The 20,018-nt window shown below is 44.0% G+C and overlaps 1 protein-coding gene across 2 annotated transcripts; it reads right to left on the minus strand.

Annotated features, from left to right (window-relative positions):
* Positions 1-3,654: 3,654 nt before the first annotated feature.
* On the minus strand, positions 3,655-10,129 carry zfp36l2 (ZFP36 ring finger protein-like 2). Of its 2 annotated transcripts, none has more exons than XM_012962628.3 (2): positions 9,837-10,129; positions 3,655-7,225 (listed from the first exon to the last, which is right to left on the minus strand). In XM_012962628.3, the coding sequence occupies exons 1-2, from the start codon at positions 9,885-9,887 to the stop codon at positions 6,188-6,190; spliced, it is 1,089 nt and encodes a 362-aa protein (XP_012818082.1). In that variant the 5' UTR covers positions 9,888-10,129; the 3' UTR covers positions 3,655-6,187.
* Positions 10,130-20,018: the final 9,889 nt, after the last annotated feature.

Genomic DNA, 20,018 nt, shown 5'->3' on the forward strand with positions numbered 1-20,018 from the left:
ATAAGGCTTATTACTTGCATGCAGGAAGTGGGCAGGGCAGGTTAGTGGACTCTGTTTGATACAGAATGTCCCCAGACTGGCTATCTGTGGATAGGGGATGCTGTAAGATGCCATAGACAGTCACTATTTATTGGGCTGGTGGGGGCTGTTTGGGCCTCTGTGTACTTGAACTGCCAAAGACTAGTTTGAATCCTAGGCCATAGGGGCATTTCTGGCCTTGGAGCCACCCTAAGGCGGCTGCTGTGATGCTGGAGGGGGTCTGCACCGCGAGAACACTAGCAGAGCCGAATTGACTGTCTAAAAGCTGGAAATTCAGCTCTTAGTAATTTTGGGGGGCGCTGACGCCTGAGGTGAGGTGCAGGGTCCCTGCCAGTCCAGGCCTGGCTAGTTCCTACCAAAAATACAAAGACACTAACTGGTAATGAGGCATGGATGCAGGATATCAATCTGGTGTGAATATTATACCCCCAATCATCTGACATGTAATATCTCTAAATCTTGTGCGAAACACAAAAATATTTTTAAAAAAAACAAGAATAAAGAGCAATCGTTCACTGTCATCATCTCTTAAAGTCATAGTAGGTATTTCATAATTGCTTGACAATCTTCAGCAGGCTCCTAGGCCAACATGCTCTGGACAAGTCGAGGCCAGCTTTGTGTATATTACACTTACCCTAGGCCTGCCCTGTTATTATGACGTGCGGGAACAGATTATATACCTGTCGGAGAGTGTAAAGTGATTTATTTTTTCTAAGTGAGGAGTCACTGCTACGAGTTCCCTGGGGCAAATTGCTCTAGATCAGGTTTTCTTACTAAACCCTAAAGGCACTCAGCATTTAGTATGTGAAATGTGGATAACTAGATCATCAAGATAGCGAAACATGAAGTCATATTACAACCCCTGTCAGCCCCACATAGTATTCAAGAACAACAACATCAAGAAAAAGTCATAAGTCAAGCCTCTGACTTGGGGCAATGCTGCACAAACACACCAGGCCGTTATTGCTCCATAAACTGGTTCTGCCAGAGGAGATATATATCAAGACTATTCTGTTGTTAGACTTTGAAAGCAGAGAATGTACATTGCTGCAAATAAAGAGGCTGCTGGTGGGGGTACTGGGAGTTGTAGTTTATCATTATTAGGGGCGTCTAATTCATTAGAAGTTGTGTAGGAGCTAGCACTAGTAATATAGGTACCAGGAACGAAAATGTCCAATGATCATTTAGAGATAATTCTTGATCCACCAAGTTCATTGTAGGATTATCTGCTGAAGATCCTCGACCAGGCCTGGCTGGCAAGCTGTGGGTTCTGGCAAGTTGCCATAGACAGTCACTATTTATTGGGCTGATGGGGGGCTATTTGGGCCTCTGTGTACTTGAAATGCCAGGGCTTATTTTGAATCCAATGCCTTCGACTGATCTGTTGACCCTTAATGAAAATTTCAGGATTATTGTTCTGGCCATACAATCCCAGATGGTCCAAATCAAGCAGGCTGACATAATCTAGGCATGTAGGGCCCGATTTAATGTTACCTGCCGAGTGGTTTTAATTGTTTACTAGACCTGGACCAACCATTGTGTCTACTCTTAAGTAGACAAAAAGTTAGACAAACAAACAGAAGTTTAATAGCCAATACACAAGGTAAAAATTTTAGCGAGGAGACCACTGACTCTGTTGACAGCCCAGCACTACACTGTTGAGCCCCAAAAAGAGCTTGATGTGATCAGGAACTGCCCTGGCTATGCTTTGAAACCCAGTGGTGAGCTTTAGCCTAAAGGGCAGTTATGTCCTCAGGAGCAACATGTTGCTCTAAATGGTCTCTAAGCAGGTGTTTAATTTTTAATTACTGGCTTTGAGGCTAATTTAGGAAGTATAAGGGCTTGTACTGACGAGTGTTTTTTCCTGCGTTCCCCTGTGGTGGCATTGTCCTGCGTTCCACTGCAAGGGAGAGCAAGAAAACACACACCCCATTCTTCCTTGTGGGGCTGTACTAACACAGGAGCATGTAAGCGACAAACACAGCATGTAAGTTTCACGTGCCTGTCTTAGTACAGCCCCATAAGGATGAATAGGGTGTGCGTTTTTTGTGCGCTCCCTTGCGGTGGAACAGAGACCACCACCAGAGGAACACATGGAAAAATACTCATCAGAGCCCTAAAGGAACCACTTTACTGCCAGAGCCTCCTCCAGGCTGGCAGTCCACATAGCCCTTTTATTTCATGCTTGTGTGCCTTCCTCAGCACTTTACCACTTCCCACAAAAGCCATAGTATAGGGCAGGAGCTTTTTAACCCATGAGCAACATTTACATATAAAAAAAAAAAGTTGGGGAGCAACACAAGCATGAAAAAAGTTCCTGGGGTGACCAAAAAAGGCTGTAACTGGTTATTTTGTAGCCCTTATGTGGACTGGCAAACTACAGGTTGGCAGTCACTATGGTCTTAATGTCTCCAAGATAGAAATTCAAGAATGAAGATCTGCTTTGAGGCCACTGGAAGCAACATCAAAGGGGTTGGGGAGCAACATGTTGCCCCTGAGCCACTGGTTGGGGATGACTGATATAGGGAATTCCATGAAACCAGACATTATAGGAGCAAATCTGGGGTTCCCTTTTATCTCCAACGCCATACACCAGCAACTTTAATCCATGCCTTTAGGCTGATGCCACATGTGGTGTTTTTATGCTGCATTTTTTCTCAGCCTCAAAACGCCGCACAAGCCACACAGCCCAACTATGGCGTTTTTCAGCCTAGTACTGGTGACGTAGCAAATCCCGTTTCCATGGTGCTAATAGTAAAAAACAGCGCGTATTTCCGCTAGGTCTGGCAGCTGCCTTTGTGTATACATAGGAATAGCTTGCTGTGCAAATACTGGCGTATTTTGGCCAACACTTGAAAAATACGTGCTAAGGCGTTTTCTAGCGTATTTCCGCATTGTGTGGCTTGCTTCGAGTCTTTTCAAGTTATTTCTATGGATGATATCGGGCGTTTTTCAGCCGCTGAATTAGAAAATATGCAGCGTAAAAATGCCATGTGTGGCATCAGCCTTACTGATGTTCATCTAACTTGCAACTAGAAAACTAGATCATTTCCCATACACTAATGGCATTCCTGCCCACCTTTTACTCCAAAGTGAAGTGCTCTTCGGTCAGGTGGAGTCACAGCAATTCCTTGTGTATCTGTGTCAGTAACTCATCCCCAGTTTCGTTACTCCATGACAGACCAGTATAACAACCAGAGGACCTTGGATTTTAGGCCTAATCAGTAATGTCCACGGAACACTTATCTACTGTCCTCTATATCCTTGGCTTCATTTCTGTAAATCTTGTCCAAAGTGTGTTTGAGTGTGTGTGTTTGTGGGGGGGTGGGGTCACAGGGAAACCACTCCCATATTCTGTATAAAATAAATCTTTATCTTTTGACTGGTACTTTAAATCTCAGCGCAGGAGCAAGTGTCAAGATTGATATATGAGAATTTTATAGGCCAAATAGTGAAGCGAGTGACTAATATGGTAGTTTGGAAGCCGTTGAGTCACTCGGTGCGTGTCTAGGCAGCAGGCCCAAAGTTATTTTGCAGAACCAAAGTGGTTCTTGAATCCATCACAGCTTGACCCATGGCGCTTTCTCGGCCAAAGACACCCACGCGCAGCAGCAGTTTTTATTTCCAAAAAAATTTATTGGGAGAACTACAAAACATTTACAGTACAAAGGTTACACTCTCACAATTTAGTGAACTGACTAATTATATATACACATATATATATAATTATGGTCAAATCCTCCGCTCGTTACATTCAGGGAAAAAAAAAAAAAAAACAAATAATAATAATGTTAAAGTAGTCCACTAAAGAGTACATAGTGCTCAATCTGTACCTACTATGTACAAACCAAAAAGTAAGCAACTTTTTTTTTTCAAAATTGATCATTCACCATCCAGGCAAATTTAAAAAAAAAAAAAAAAAAAATTGGCTTTAAATGTCAGGAAATTTAAGGAATTTTATCAAATACATAAAAAAAAAAAAAAAAAAATGAAAAAACCCAAACATTCATGTACTGCATGAAGTTTTATCAATCCGGTGTGTCGTTAAGTACAAGAGTGGTAAAAACATTACAAACTCCCAATCCCCTACATTCAAATAATCACACCTTGTTTTTTTGTTTTTTAGAGAATACTTTTGGTTCAGAGAGATTTAAGGCAAGTGTGACTTATTCAGAAAGGCACTGTGACTTTAATACTGGGACCCCCCCTCCCCCCCAATTATTGCTACATACTTACTGCTTTCACAGTGAGTGTGGTGGAATTAGGCATTAAAAAAAGAAAAAAAAAAAAAATTTGGTTGGCATAAAAGAGTGAGCCACTCAAGTCTAATGTTACTGCTTATAAATTCACGTTGGGAATGGGGGATTCCATATCTCAAAGAGAAGGGGGTTATAAAAAAAAAAATAAACAAAAACTTTAGAAATTCCTCAAACTTCTTCCACAGCATTGAGATAGATTTCTCTAGAGAAACCAAAAACTTTTTTTTTTTTCTATTTAAACGTAAACAAGGAAAGGAATTACTGAAATAAATATTACATACAATCTCTTAAATTAGGATTTTTGCTCATTTACAATAAAATAAAGTGTAGTTACAAAAAAAGGCATATATTACTGTGAAAAGAACATACACTCCACATTTTTGTAGATTAATAATGGCAATCATAATTTAAACATAATAAAAGAATATATATCTATTGCTTTTTTTCATCATACCCATAAATACAGTATGAACAAATTACCAAATGTATACTTTTCACGAGATAATAAATAAGTTAAATATTTTTTTTTTTTTTTCATATCGAGTTGTGTGCAGTGACAGGCAAGCAACTCAGACAGCTAAAAATAATAATAATAAAAAAAAAAAAAAAAAGAAAAATCAGCAGTTATTCAACAATGAAACTAAACTCAACTGAGTGCTTCCAAATAGGAAAAAAAAATACATTGTTCTAAGCTAAACAGCCCACTAAGCGATGGAAATGGAACTGATGAAAAGACTTTGGAATGGAAGTTTTAGCATTTAAGAAAAAAAAAAAAGAAAAAAAAAAAAAAACAGGGGGGCAAATCTTAGAGGGTTGCTAGTTGTTAAGGCATATTCGTGGCAGGATGTTGGACTCGAACAAAAAGAGAAAAAAAAAAAAAAAAAACTAAAAGAAAAAGCTTATAAAGTTTAAACCTGTTTGCTGGCAGGAGCAGGACATGCCCTCTGGCAGCAGAAGGGTCACTTAGGCAGAATTGTCTCCATTTTTATTACTGAACACGACTGTGTACAAAGGCTAAACTTCAAGAAAGCTGCAATAATGCTTCAAGAGTTGGAATGGTTGCTGGTGCATAAAAGTATCCCCTTCCCTCCCCACCCCCTCGCTCAACCCCACAGTTCTATAAAAAATAACTTTTTGTTCTAGACGTTACATTTGCCCTTTATGTAAATAAGGTTTCTTTTTGTTCAGCTTTCAATGAGATTTTTTTTTTTCCGTTCTCTGAGCCACCCCCAAGCTTATTTAAAACTAGCAGAAACATGAATGGCAGAAACAAACCCAAGATGGACAGGAGCGCCAGCATCAGGAGAGTTCAAGTGTTAAGTTCATATTGTGATTGAAAGGCTGGATTGTATGTGGGGGGGGCAGTCACCTGACATCAGAGCAAGTCTTTTTCTGTGAAGTTAGGTGCTTGTTGGTAACCCCCCCATTTTTGCCAAGTCTGTTGCCCTATAGTGGCTGTTAATCTACAACTCCCAACATTCCAGCCAGCGACTGCCATCATGGGATGTGCTGAGTTGCTGTCCAACAGCCAAAAAGGTGAAGTGTGAAAGCCCCATGTTAGAAGTCCATGGTAGCCCAATTTACCCTACTCCTGAGTGGGGTGCAGAGTCCATACTGTAACTGGCTGGGTGTACCACCCTACTCCAGCTTGGGGTGCTCAGTCCTTGCAGAATTGGGGAGGGATTGCCCTACTCCAGAGCAGGGTGCTGAGTCCACACTGTTTCAGTGGAGGTGTGTTCTTGGGGGTAGGTGGAGAAAAAAAAAAAATAACACCCTACTCCTGAGTAGGGTGGAGAGTCTTTGTTGTGATTACATGGGTGCTTGCTTTGAGCCACCCTCCTCCTGAGTCCCTCTAAGCACTCATAACGAACAAGAATAACGTGTTGGCTTTAATCATCGCTGATGGATAGTCGGCTGAAGATGGGCAGGCGCCTGTTAGAGTCCAGGGTTGGGGAATCTGAGCCACTCAGGCTACCAGAGCTCAGTGAGCCACTCAGATAGCTATCCCGGTCAGACAAGGAATCTGGGGGACTAGGGGGGGCATCAAATACAGGTGACTCTGAGACTCTCCTTAAAGGCTGGAAGCTGAGGGGTGGGGAAGAAGAAGGTTGGCGGCAGTAAGGTGGGTTCTGGGTGTGGATGGCCAGTGGGGCGATGAGGCCTAGCTCCTGCCCAGAGAAAGTAAAGGCATTGTTGGCACAGGGGTTGTTGTTGTTATTGAGCTGTAGCAGCTCCTGGCAGTAGAGGGAGCTCGAGGACTGAGGGGGAGGTGTGCGGGATGTTGGGCTCTCCAGCAGGGGAGAGTCCAGGCTGTGGTTAGGAAAGCCAGAGAAACTGAGGCTATGGTGCAGTTTGGGGCGCTCCCCAGCCCCAGGAGCTTGTCTCCTCTCCTCGGCATTGTGGATAAAGTGGCAGCGTGGCCCATATGGGCAGAAGCCAATGGTGTGGAAGGTGCGGCACAGCTCGGTCTTGTATTTAGGGTGACGGGTCAGGCTGCGCAGCTCGTGAAAGCCATGAGCAAACTGGCACTTCTCCCCATACTTGCATGCCCCACTTTCCTCAAACGGCCTGCACAGCTCGGTCTTGTAGCGGGTAGAGTTGACCTGCGCCCCAGCTTTCTGCTGTTGCTGCTGTTGTAGGTGCAAGAGGTGCTGGCTACGCTCCCCATTCTCGCTGAATGAGCGGTCCCTAAACTTGTTTTCCCGGTTAAGCAGGGCGGTGCTGCCTGCAGCTGGCTCCTTTAGTTGGTTGTTGTTGGGGCAGAACTTGGCCGGGTTGGTGTTGCCGCTCAGGGCCTGTAGGTTGCTGGCAGAGTGCCGACGGAGAAAGCCCGGGAACAGGTTTGAGTTGGTGGAACTCACCGGGCTGCCCACTGCCTTCTTGTCCAGCATGGTACTCAGGGCCAAGTTATTCAGCACCTTCTCGTTCTGCAGGGAGAAATAGACAATCACTGTTACTCTCAAGCCAGATAACCTCCCCATCATGCAGCCAATTCTAGGAGTCACCCCCAAAGTGTACTACAGCGCCCCCCCAGCATGCAGTTACAGGAGCACCTCAAACCTATGCTCCCTATACAACATCCCTACAATGACTCCCTAAAATGCACCTACTGAGGAACCACACTGTGCCACCCAGAATATCATCCCTATATATATGCCAGAACTAGGAGCTTATTCTAAACCACCAATAGCCAATATTTTACACCCCCTGACAGATCTATTGAAATTAGTACCCAAATATTCTGCCGAACCAAGCCCCCCCCCCCCCAATATTTTTTACCTAGTATGCAAGTTGAGTCCCCACTAGAACACAATAAACTCAATAGTTTGCAACATTAAGACATTCCCAACTCCCGCCAGGGCACACAAAAACAAAGGACAAATACAAATATACCCCCTGTGCTGGAAGAAGACCCCCAAAATGCAGAGTAGATCCCCTCCAAACACCATGGGCTAAGGGGTCTGCTAAGTGACACCAAATATACCACCCCCTAAAATGTAGCTCTAAGGCACCCCATTTACCAAGTGTGTTTGCACAGATATGGCAGTCGTCATCCAAGCACACAAGCAAACTCAGTGCAACTCAGTTCAAGAAGCAGCAGAAAGATTCCCTCCCACCCCATTCAACATTGTCCTGCTAGAGGGAACCCATACCGCTCACACAGCAGTGCAACTACACTGCAAACAGACCCCCATCCCCCCCATTTATAACACAAATACACTTCCCGCACTCACACAACTAAATACAAACACACAAAACAGCTGTAAGTAACAGTTAGAGGAGAACCCATCGGAATACAAAACTCACCGCAATGAAACAGCCAGGAAGCGCCACAAGGCAGCCCAGCTATACTGTGAAGCGGAGCCGAATATTCAACATGGGGCAACTAAACCGCTAGGGGCCCCAACAGAGAGGAAACTGCACTGCAGCCCCCAACTGAGTCACTCCATAAAATGCAAGTCATGCCACCAGTAAAAGGCAACTAAATAGCCCAGGAGGCTCCAGCACCGTCGCCCAGCCCATGGCAACTACACTCAAAGGAACTTCCAAACTACGAGCCACACAGGCTTCTCCTATGCACGTAGCCTCGCAACAGGAGCCCAGGCTATACAGCCACAGCCCCATCCCACGGCTACTAAACTGAATGGTGAAATCCTTCATGCAATTTAAATACAAGTGAGTCCCGAACCACTGCAAAAATAACCCCACGTGGGAGCCCCACAGCCCCGGGCAACTGTTAACCCTGCGAGGGAGCACCTGGGCAACTAACCCTGCGAGGGAGCCCGTACAGCCCCATGGCAACTAACGCTGCGAGGGAGCCCGTACAACCCCTGGGCAACTAACCCTGGGAGGGAGCCCGTACAACCCCTGGGCAACTAACCCTGGGAGGGAGCCCGTACAACCCCTGGGCAACTAACCCTGGGAGGGAGCCCGTACAACCCCTGGGCAACTAACCCTGGGAGGGAGCCCGTACAACCCCTGGGCAACTAACCCTGGGAGGGAGCCCGTACAACCCCTGGGCAACTAACCCTGGGAGGGAGCCCGTACAACCCCTGGGCAACTAACCCTGGGAGGGAGCCCCACAGCCCCTGGGCAACTAACCCTGGGAGGGAGCCCCACAGCCCCTGGGCAACTAACCCTGGGAGGGAGCCCCACAGCCCCTGGGCAACTAACCCTGGGAGGGAGCCCGTACAACCCCTGGGCAACTAACCCTGGGAGGGAGCCCGTACAACCCCTGGGCAACTAACCCTGGGAGGGAGCCCGTACAACCCCTGGGCAACTAACCCTGGGAGGGAGCCCGTACAACCCCTGGGCAACTAACCCTGGGAGGGAGCCCCACAGCCCCTGGGCAACTAACCCTGGGAGGGAGCCCCACAGCCCCTGGGCAACTAACCCTGGGAGGGAGCCCCACAGCCCCTGGGCAACTAACCCTGGGAGGGAGCCCCACAGCCCCTGGGCAACTAACCCTGGGAGGGAGCCCCACAGCCCCTGGGCAACTAAGCCACTCTGGAACAGTCAAACAACTAAATGTGAGTAAATGTGCCAACTTAACAGCAGCTAAACTGCAGGAGGGAGCTAACAATGCGTGATTAGGCGCAAGGGAGCCCTGTTGAAGCTGTACTGAGCAGCAGGAGGGCCCCCACTCCAACTCAGGGCAATGAGCACCAGGCTGGAAGAGCAGACACAGGCAGCGCATAACTAGGGGGGCTCTAACAACAGGGGGACCCGGCTAAGTGCAACTCTTGCGTTGGGAGAGAAGCCCCGCCCTAGCATTAGCGCCAGTGCAAGGGGCACAGGGACACTGGGTACAGGCACACGGCATGGGAGGCCCCAGCGACCCCCGACAGAGTCAATGCATTACAACAATCCTAGTCTCTCTACTAAACTACAACTCCCATAACCCCCTGCTAGCAACTGGATAACTACAGAGCGGAGCTGGGAGCCTTTAGACAAGTCTCAGCCAACACACGCCGGACTCCCAGGGCTAATAACACGCTAATAAAACCCCGAGCAGAGCGGCCACAAGCCGGAACGTACCTTGTACAACAGGTCGATGTCGTAGAAGGCGGATAAAAGGGTCGTAGACATTTCCAGATCCAGTTTGAAGGTTTCTCGGCGCGTCTCCCAGCGGAGCGGCAAATCCCACGTACTTGAGAGGCTTTGGAATAGCCACGACTAAAGTCAGATTGGGGAAGGTTGTAAAATGGACTGGTCCGTTTAATGGGAATAATCCACCGGCGGCCCGGGCAGGGGGAGGAGGGGGGACAGGTTGGTTGGTTAGTGTAAGTGCAAGTGCGAGCTGACGGACTGGAACTCCCCGGACAACATGCAAAGCTCCACTATATAAACTAGCAGAAGGGCGCGATGTGGGAGGAGCCACAGCCGTGACCCAGCCGCGCTCTGTGAGGCCAAGCCCCGCCCCCTGGCGTCACCGCCTCCTCGTTTCCTATTGGGTGCCGCCAATTTCCTTCGCTAGGAGTCCAGTGACTTTCTCTTGATTCTACACAGTCACATTGTGACACGGCAGCGTGCGTTTAGGGCTATCGAGGGGCTGCTTGTTGTTGACATGACCCTCCTGCTCGATCCTTTTGGTATCATAGCCAGGGACCGATATATTTCAATAAACTCTGACTTTGGATAATTATGAACTGATTCGTATGGCCTTTTATGCTCAACGAAGGGCAATACTTCATTTGAAAGATATTTTTTTGCTAAAGACAGCTATCTCGCTTATAAATTACCTCAGGGTTCTGTCGTAAGGCAGTTTGTCTAGGGTATATCATTTATAATCTGCAGCAATAGAAAAGCTATGGCAGTCCGTTAGCTAATCTATGCCTGTAGAACTGATACACGTATTGCCTGGGTGTTATTCTGCACATAGAGCATAAGCATTGTGCAGTTGCATGGCAGTACTTATAGTGATAAAAACAAAGTACAGGTATGGGATCCCTTATCCGGAAACCCATTATCCAGAAAGCTCCGAATTACGGAAAGCCTTTTCCCCATAGACTCCATTTTAATCAAATAATTCAGAATTTTAACACTGATTTCCTTTTCTCTAATAATAAAACAGTACCTGTACTTGATCCCAACTAAGATATAATTACCCCTTATTGGGGGCAGAACAGTCCTATTGGGTTTATTTAATGGTTAAATGATTCCCTTTTCTCTGTAATAATAAAACAGTACCTGTACTTGATCCCAACTAAGATATAATTACCCCTTATTGGGGGCAGAACAGCCCTATTGGGTTTATTTCATGGTTAAATGATTCCCTTTTCTCTGTAATAATAAAACAGTACCTGTACTTGATCCCAACTAAGATATAATTACCCCTTATTGGGGACAGAACAGCCCTTTTGGGTTTATTTAATGGTTAAATGATTCCCTTTTCTCTGTAATAATAAAACAGTACCTGTACTTGATCCCAACTAAGATATAATTACCCCTTATTGGGGGCAGAACAGCCCTATTGGGTTTATTTAATGGTTAAATGATTCCCTTTTCTCTGTAATAATAAAACAGTACCTGTACTTGATCCCAACTAAGATATAATTACCCCTTATTGGGGGCAGAACAACCCTATTGGGTTTATTTCATGGTTAAATGATTCCCTTTTCTCTCTAATAATAAAACAGTACCTGTACTTGATCCCAACTTAGATATAAATAATCCTTATTGAATGAAAAACAATCCTATTGGGTTTAAATTAAGGTATGGAGATCAGAATTACGGAAAGACCCCTTATCCGGAATACCCTTGGTCCCGAGCATTCCAGATTACAGGTCCTATACCTGTATAGTGAAAATCAAGATAGTGACCTGGCACTGAAAGTTCCAAACCAGTGATAGAGATACATTTTGTGGAAATTTAGAGCACTTTAGTGTCTGTGAGCGACAGCTTTTGGCAGCTCGTGGTTGAAGACCCAGCAAGGAAAGATCTGGCTGTGAACCCTTTGGTTTGTGAAGGCCACATTATATGTACAGTCTAATCTGTGTGTATAAAGTGCCAGTTTCGTTATGTAACCTTTGTTTGCAGGTCACTTGTGAGTTATAATAATGTAAAGCGCCACATAGCTTGTGAGCTCTATACATTATGGACAGAGACACGATTGCACTTTGCAACTGCTGGGAGAAGCTGGAGGGCTTCAGATTGGACATTCATGTTATATGTAAGTCCATATACTGCGTAGCATGGGTTTGTGATCATACAGCCCTAGCACGTTGCATCAATTCAGTGCAATGCAGCAGCAGATCAGAGTTGCTCAATGCAAGTTGAGTTATTCATGTCTCAGAATAAGCACAGGATCAGAAAGAAATTCACGGGTTAAATCATAGTGCTCGTACTTCTAACACTCTCGCATATGTGCTGGAGTTGGGGCTGTCACTTTTCTCACAACACGTGATCCCTCACTTTGATGACTGCCTTCTGGGGTGAGGAATCCACAGCCCTGCTGCTTGTTGTTTTCTGCTTCCCATAGATCTCTCACTCCAGGGGCACTGACAGCAGGGTGTCTCAGTGAGGGAAACTTGACCACCCCCCACCCCTTCCCTTCTTCCCTGTTTATTTCCTCTCCTCCCTTGTCTGTGTGCTACAAAAATGCTGGTGGAAACGAGGCGGAAACTTTTTTTTTTTTTTTTCCTTTGGCAGTCTGGCCTTTCAGAGATCCTGAACTGACAGCACAGCAATGCAGTTACAGGATTAACCCTCCATATGACAGTGGATTATGGAATTCTTTTGTGCCTAGAAAGTTCCATTCCAAGTGCACAGAAAAAACAGATCCTGCATTGGAGGGTTCCAAATGAATATACATGTTGCACAAGAATAAAGTAGAACTTTTACAAAGCGTATTACTGTAAACTCTATACAGAGAAATAAAACATGGCTAGATGTTAACTGTGTCGACCTAGCCAGAAGAGCCCCCAGATTACAGAGCTTTACAGCTGGCAGTGAAACAGTCAATCCAGATTTGCTAAGTTTAATGCCTAGCACCACCACTGGTAAATAAGGCTGTGCTGGGCCAGGGCTCCCGTGTCAAAGGACAAGAAGTTGGCTTGTTAATCGTATCACAAGACCTTGAACGTCTGCCAGCTCCCTGGGAACGAGTCAGCGCGGCCACATTGTGAAGGCATTAGATAAAATTGAGATGAGAAAGACTGAGTGCAGGCTAAATAAAGGGCGGTGGCAACATCATATGCAGGCCCATACTGTAGCAAGCCAGACTAGGCCCCAAAGCCTGTGACTGCAGGCAAACTCTACAGACAATCCCGGCAGCTTGCTTTACAGAAGAAAAAAAAATTGAGCAGTAAAGACAAGCTGGGTGGGTAAAAGTTTACTATCCCGTTCGCTGACTTGTAAAACTTTATCTAGTTTATTTGTTAACAAGGCAATTTTTAACCCAAGATGCAATATCCAAAACAAAGGTCTCTGTGTGCTCTTTTTTTTTTTGTATAATTGCAGAACTTTACATGTTCTTTTTTTGTTGAACTTTGGGTGTACTTTTTGTATAAATGCAGAACTTGAGTGTTTTTTGGTCAAGTGTTCTGTTTTATATTAGGGCAGAATCTACGTGTTCTTGTTCGTATAAGCACAGAACTTTGTGTGTTCCTTTTGGTATAAGCACAGAAGTTTGCGTGTTCCTTTTGGTATAAGCACAGAAGTTTGCGTGTTCCTTTTGGTATAAGCACAGAAGTTTGCGTGTTCCTTTTGGTATAAGCACAGAAGTTTGCGTGTTCCTTTTGGTATAAGCACAGAAGTTTGCGTGTTCCTTTTGGTATAAGCACAGAAGTTTGCGTGTTCCTTTTGGTATAAGCACAGAAGTTTGCGTGTTCCTTTTGGTATAAGCACAGAACTTTGCCTGTTCCTTTTGGTATAAGCACAGAACTTTGCCTGTTCCTTTTGGTATAAGCACAGAACTTTGCGTGTTCCTTTTGGTATAAGCACAGAACTTTGCGTGTTCCTTTTGGTATAAGCACAGAAGTTTGCGTGTTCCTTTTGGTATAAGCACAGAAGTTTGCGTGTTCCTTTTGGTATAAGCACAGAACTTTGCCTGTTCCTTTTGGTATAAGCACAGAACTTTGCCTGTTCCTTTTGGTATAAGCACAGAACTTTGCGTGTTCCTTTTGGTATAAGCACAGAACTTTGCCTGTTCCTTTTGGTATAAGCACAGAAGTTTGCGTGTTCCTTTTGGTATAAGCACAGAACTTTGCGTGTTCCTTTTGGTATAAGCACAGAAGTTTGCGTGTTCCTTTTGGTATAAGCACAGAACTTTGCGTGTTCCTTTTGGTATAAGCACATCATTTATGTATTCATTTTGTGTAAATGAAGAGATTTGGGTGTTCTTTTTTGTATAAGTGCGTAAATAGTGTGTATTGTTTTTATGTAAGTGAAGGACTTTGTTTATGAGTGGTCCCACAGCAGTGTCATCCAAGTTTATTATCTAAGTACTGTGTTCACAGTTGGCATCTTGACTTGCCCCAGCTGACTTATTTTTGTCTTTTTTTTCTGTAACACATAAGTTGCAATGTCACGTTAAGCAACCGGCCCTGGAATGAACAACAAACTGCTGCATTATTTTCAGATAAGAAAACTATAATCACCACTGTTCCCTGCTTCTGGGCCCAAAGTGTGCAATCTGCCCCAAACACAAAGCAAGGCATTATCAACAAAGACTCATTTTTGTTACAGAGATGAGCATGTACACTTCCTGCAGAGTGACAAAACTATGGCACCAGTGAATGTTTAACACATTTGCAGCTGTTGTTGAACTACATCAACCAGCAGCTGAAGGCGGAGGAGTTCTAGTTCGCCACAAGCTGGATCGTCTCATCTTAAAAGCCCCTTGACCAAAACAAGGGGGGCAAAATATCCTCCCTTATAGAGGAGGGGTTAACAGCAATGTACTTTGATTCCACATAGCAACATCTGCAAGGCTGGTTGCTAGCTGCACACTGTGTGTCTGGGAGTCACAGGCTCTGCATGTCAGCTTGACCACGTAGCAGGAAGTCACAGCTTTAACTCTGTGCCCTGCCGGGGACTTTAAAAGGCTCTGCAGATAGCACGTGCAGGGGAGGGGGTCGCCCAGATGGTACAACCGTTTCTTTTTCTATTTAAACTTATTTTGGGATTTGCATAGTACAGGTATGGGACTCGTTATCCAGAATGCTTGGGACCTGGGGTTTTCCGGATAAGGGGTCTTTCTGTAATTCAGATCTCCTGCCTTAAGTCTGCTAAAAAAAATATTTAAACAGTAATTAAACCCAATAGGATTGTTTTGGCCCCAATAAGGGGTAATTATATCTTAGTTGGGATCAAGTACAGGTACTGTTTTATTATTACAGAGAAAAGGGAATCATTTAACCATTAAATAAACCCAATAGGACTGTTCTGCCCCAATAAGGGGTAATTATATCTTAGTTGGGATCAAGTACAGGTACTGTTTTATTATTACAGAGAAAAGGGAATCATTTAACCATTAAATAAACCCAATAGGGCTGTTCTGCCCCCAATAAGGGGTAATTATATCTTAGTTGGGATCAAGTACAGGTATTGTTTTATTATTACAGAGAAAAGGGAATCATTTAACCATTAAATAAACCCAATAGGGCTGTTCTGCCCCCAATAAGGGGTAATTATATCTTAGTTGGGATCAAGTATAGGTACTGTTTATTATTACAGAGAAAAGGGAATCATTTTTAAAAATGTGAATATTTGATTAAAATGGAGTCTATGGGAGATGGCCTTTCCATAATTTGGAACTTTCTGGATAATGGGTTTCCAGATAAGGGATCCCATACCTGTAGTAACAGAAAAAGCCCTTAATTCAGAAGTTCCCATGCAGAAAACTTATGGTTCTATTCCAAGTGTAATCAGAATGTACATTTTATATCTGTTAAAGAATATATATATATATATATATATATATATATATATATATATATATATACACATTTTCTCTGCAAGGCATCTTCTGTGTGGCTTAACCCATTAAAATCCGGAGTGGCCAGGCAGCACCAATTTGGAATACACAGCAGTAAGAGCCCTTCTCTCGGCTGTCCACTTGTGGAACACGTTTGGTAACTGTTGTCATTAAATCTGGCTCGACTGCTCAGGAAACAAGATTTGCCAATAAGAAAGTCGTCCCATGACAGAGAAAAACCTAAAAAAAAAATGCACAGAAAGTCAGTAGATTAAAATGTTATCAGAAGCTGTGCATTCTAAGCGTAATGTTAATAAAAATATAAAATGGGGGGTAGTGTCCCTTGAGAATTGTTCCCTTGGGCTCAGCCATCCTGTCCCCTCGGCTGCCCAGAGAGCTCACTGCTCTGAGAGACTTCTGCTTGGTAATGACCACAGAGTGCAGCGCTCACTCACTCCCCCCCACCGACAGTGTCACCACACCCAGCCCTACCGGCCCCCTCCCCCCACTCAGCAAAGGCTGGTTAATGACTGACGAGCTTCATCCCCCTCCCCCAAGGCCTCATATCTCTCCTGCCGTGGAGCATGTGCAGCTGGTTTGCAAGCTAAATAAACCTAGCCTGTGTTATCTGGATAAAGCAAGCTGAGCCATTAACTCTTTAGGGAGAAGACTGTGCTGCCTCGAGCAGAAAGAAAAGTTTCTTAAAAATCAGATAATAACATGACTTAAGGTGGCCATACACTTTAAGATTAAGGTCGCCAAGCGAGCGGATCTTCTTCCGATATCCCCACCTATGGGTGGGTGATATCGGGCAAATTTAGGCTAATTCGTCGTTTGGCCCTGGGGCTAATTGAATTATAACAATGGTAATGGGCACAGTCAGTTCGGGGACCGCATCATAAAGCCAATGCGGTACTCGATCAGACTACATTTTTTAACTTGCCCGATCGACATCTGTTCAATTTAAGGCCAGATACCGGTCGGGCAGGCCTGTCGTTCCTGCCCCTACATGGGCCAATAAGCTGCTGAATCAGTCTAAGGGACCGATATCGGCAGCTAGAAAAGGCCTGTGTATGGGGACTTTAACCAATTGCACCCTACATACTCAGGATCAGAGTTCTTCAACTTTTTTCTCTTTCTGTGGATCTTAAGTTGGCCATACATGGCCTGATTGTAGCTGCCAATATCGGTCCCTTAAGGTGGCCATACACGTAAAGATCCGCTCGCCTGGCGAGGTCACCAAGTGAGGGTATCTTCTCCCGATATCCCCACCTATGGGTTGGCGATATCGGGGGAATTTGGGCAAATTCGGTCGTTTGGCCCTGAGGCTAAACGATTGAATTATAATGACTGGAATATGTGCAGTCGGTTCAGGGACCGCACCAATGAGCCAATGCTGTCCCCAATCCGACTGAATTTTTTAACCTGCCTGATAAATATCTGGGCAATTTCAGGCCAAATATCAGTCGGGCAGGCCCGTTGTGGTTTCCCTTACACAGGCCGATAAGCTGCCAAATCGGTCCAAGGGACTGATATTAGCAGCTACAATCGGCCCGTGTATGGCCACCTTTAGACCGATTCGGCAGCTTATCGTCCCGTGTAGGGGCAGTAGGTTAAAAATTTTGTCAGATCGGGGACTGCCCCTATTATCAGCGTTCAAACTTCGAAATTAGACTTAATTTACCAGATATTACCCACCCATAAGCAAGCGAATCTTAACGTGGATGGCCACCTTTACACCCATCAGCAAGGTCTGCCCCAAGATTAAGGTTACCACATTTTGAGAAAAAAGTGCCAGACCTTTTTTTCATAAATAACACTGGCATATATGGCAATAATGTTACGTTGAAAGATCATGGGAATTGTATCACCAGAAGCAACAGCAATTTTTTGCCGGTTCTAATGCAATATCTAGAGAAGGGGTGGCCAAAACGTTGATCGCGGCCCACCAGTCCATCCCCCATTGACTTCTGGTGGACCATGCCTAAGCCTGCAAATGCGGAAGTGCGTATGTACGCTGTGTCGCGTATGTATGCGGGGAGGGGCCAAAGTCGATCGCTGTGCGAAAAGGTCTGGGCACCCTTGTCTTAGAGGTTACGAGGACTTTCTTTTGTTTGTTGACTTGTTGCATCTACTCTAGGGCTCAGACTTGGCTGCAGGGTTCAGCTTGAATGACCATTAGCGGTATATTTGAGCTAAAGGGAGCCATGGCCAAATGTTACTTCTTAAACATGGGCTTGAACCAAAGTACAAGCAAAACTAATCTGGAGGCCTTAAGGCCTTCATTTGGATCCCCAGTATTATTAAAGTACCAGCTTATTCTTTAGTGCTGTACAATAGAAGAGTTAATAGATGGGTGCATACATCAAACATACACGTTACATACAAATACTGATTTACAGAGGAGTAGAGGGCCCTGCTCATTAGAGCTTACAATCAAATAACTATATTGTTCTATAGTAGAGTAGTTCTATAGTAGAGGGCCCTGCTCATTAGAGCTTACAATCTAATATCTATATTGTTCTACAGTAGAGTAGTTCTATAGTAGAGGGCCCTGCTCATTAGAGCTTACAATCAAATAACTATATTGTTCTATAGTAGAGTAGTTCTATAGTAGAGGGCCCTGCTCATTAGAGCTTACAATCAAATAACTATATTGTTCTATAGTAGAGTAGTTCTATAGTAGAGGGCCCTGCTCATTAGAGCTTACAATCTAATATCTATATTGTTCTATAGTAGAGTAGTTCTATAGTAGAGGGCCCTGCTCATTAGAGCTTACAATCAAATAACTATATTGTTCTATAGTAGAGTAGTTCTATAGTAGAGGGCCCTGCTCATTAGAGCTTACAATCAAATAACTATATTGTTCTATAGTAGAGTAGTTCTATAGTAGAGGGCCCTGCTCATTAGAGCTTACAATCTAATATCTATATTGTTCTATAGTAGAGTAGTTCTATAGTAGAGGGCCCTGCTCATTAGAGCTTACAATCAAATAACTATATTGTTCTATAGTAGAGTAGTTCTATAGTAGAGGGCCCTGCTCATTAGAGCTTACAATCAAATAACTATATTGTTCTATAGTAGAGTAGTTCTATAGTAGAGGGTCCTGCTCATTAGAGCTTACAATCTAATATCTATATTGTTCTACAGTAGAGTAGTTCTATAGTAGAGGGCCCTGCTCATTAGAGCTTACAATCTAATATCTATATTGTTCTACAGTAGAGTAGTTCTATAGTAGAGGGCCCTGCTCATTAGAGCTTACAATCAAATAACTATATTGTTCTATAGTAGAGTAGTTCTATAGTAGAGGGCCCTGCTCATTAGAGTTTATAATCTAATATCTATATTGTTCTACAGTAGAGTAGTTCTATAGTAGAGGGCCCTGCTCATTAGAGCTTACAATCTAATATCTATATTGTTCTACAGTAGAGTAGTTCTATAGTAGAGGGCCCTGCTCATTAGAGCTTACAATCAAATAACTATATTGTTCTATTTTCTCAAAAGTTAACCTTATCTTGCAATAAAACAGACAGCCCAGTACTCAGCAGGCAGCTAGTAGATTATGTGCACACATTTTCTTTAAACATGGCTTATTTAACTCACTTGGTGCAAGTTCCCTTTTAACGAACTACAGGCAATGGGTTGGGTATTAAATAAGCTTAATTATTGTATGGTAATTAAAGTTTTTTTGTTTGTTTGTTGTTTTTGTAATCACAGGCACTCCTCAAGAAGCAAATCTGCACCGTTCTGAACAGTGCAGAATAAACATTTCTTAGGGACTGAAAGCCCAAGCAATGCATACAGTAACTAAACCTGTCCTGGCTTATTCCTAATAAAACATTCATTGCATTAGTGATGCCTATAATGCTATAGGGCTATGTTTACCAGAAGTTACTACATGCAGCAGCCTAAAACTGTGTTAAAGCGGTAGATAACCTATAAATTAACCATGTCTAAAGATTGCCATACACAGGCAGATCCCACCAATTGTCCCACAGGTAGAGCAGATGGATACAATATAAGAAGCTTTACGTGATTTGCCATCAGAACAACGGGAAGTGAAGAGGAGCTATTATTATTATTATTTATTTATAAAGCGCCAACATATCCCGCAGCGCTGTACAATAAGTGGGTTTCATACATTGGACATACAGAGTAACATATAAAGCAATCAGTAACCGATACAGGAGGGGAAGGGAGCCCTGCCCAAAAGAGCTTACACTCTACAAGGAGTAACATATAAAGCAATCAGTAACCGATACAAGAGGTAAAGAGAGCCCTTCCCAAAAGAGCTTACAATC

This window comes from Xenopus tropicalis, chromosome 5 (assembly GCF_000004195.4).
Source record: "Xenopus tropicalis strain Nigerian chromosome 5, UCB_Xtro_10.0, whole genome shotgun sequence".
NCBI classification, from domain to species: Eukaryota; Metazoa; Chordata; class Amphibia; order Anura; family Pipidae; genus Xenopus; species Xenopus tropicalis.

What these genes read in the sequence shown, in the direction of transcription:
- zfp36l2 (XM_012962628.3), bottom strand. Translation starts at nt 9,887, where the DNA reads ATGTCTACGACCCTTTTATCCGCCTTCTACGACATCGACCTGTTGTAC. An exon ending in ACATCGACCTGTTGTACAAG is followed by an intron (nt 7,226 to 9,836) that starts GTACGTTCCGGC and finishes TTCTCCCTGCAG; the next exon opens with AACGAGAAGGTGCTGAATAA.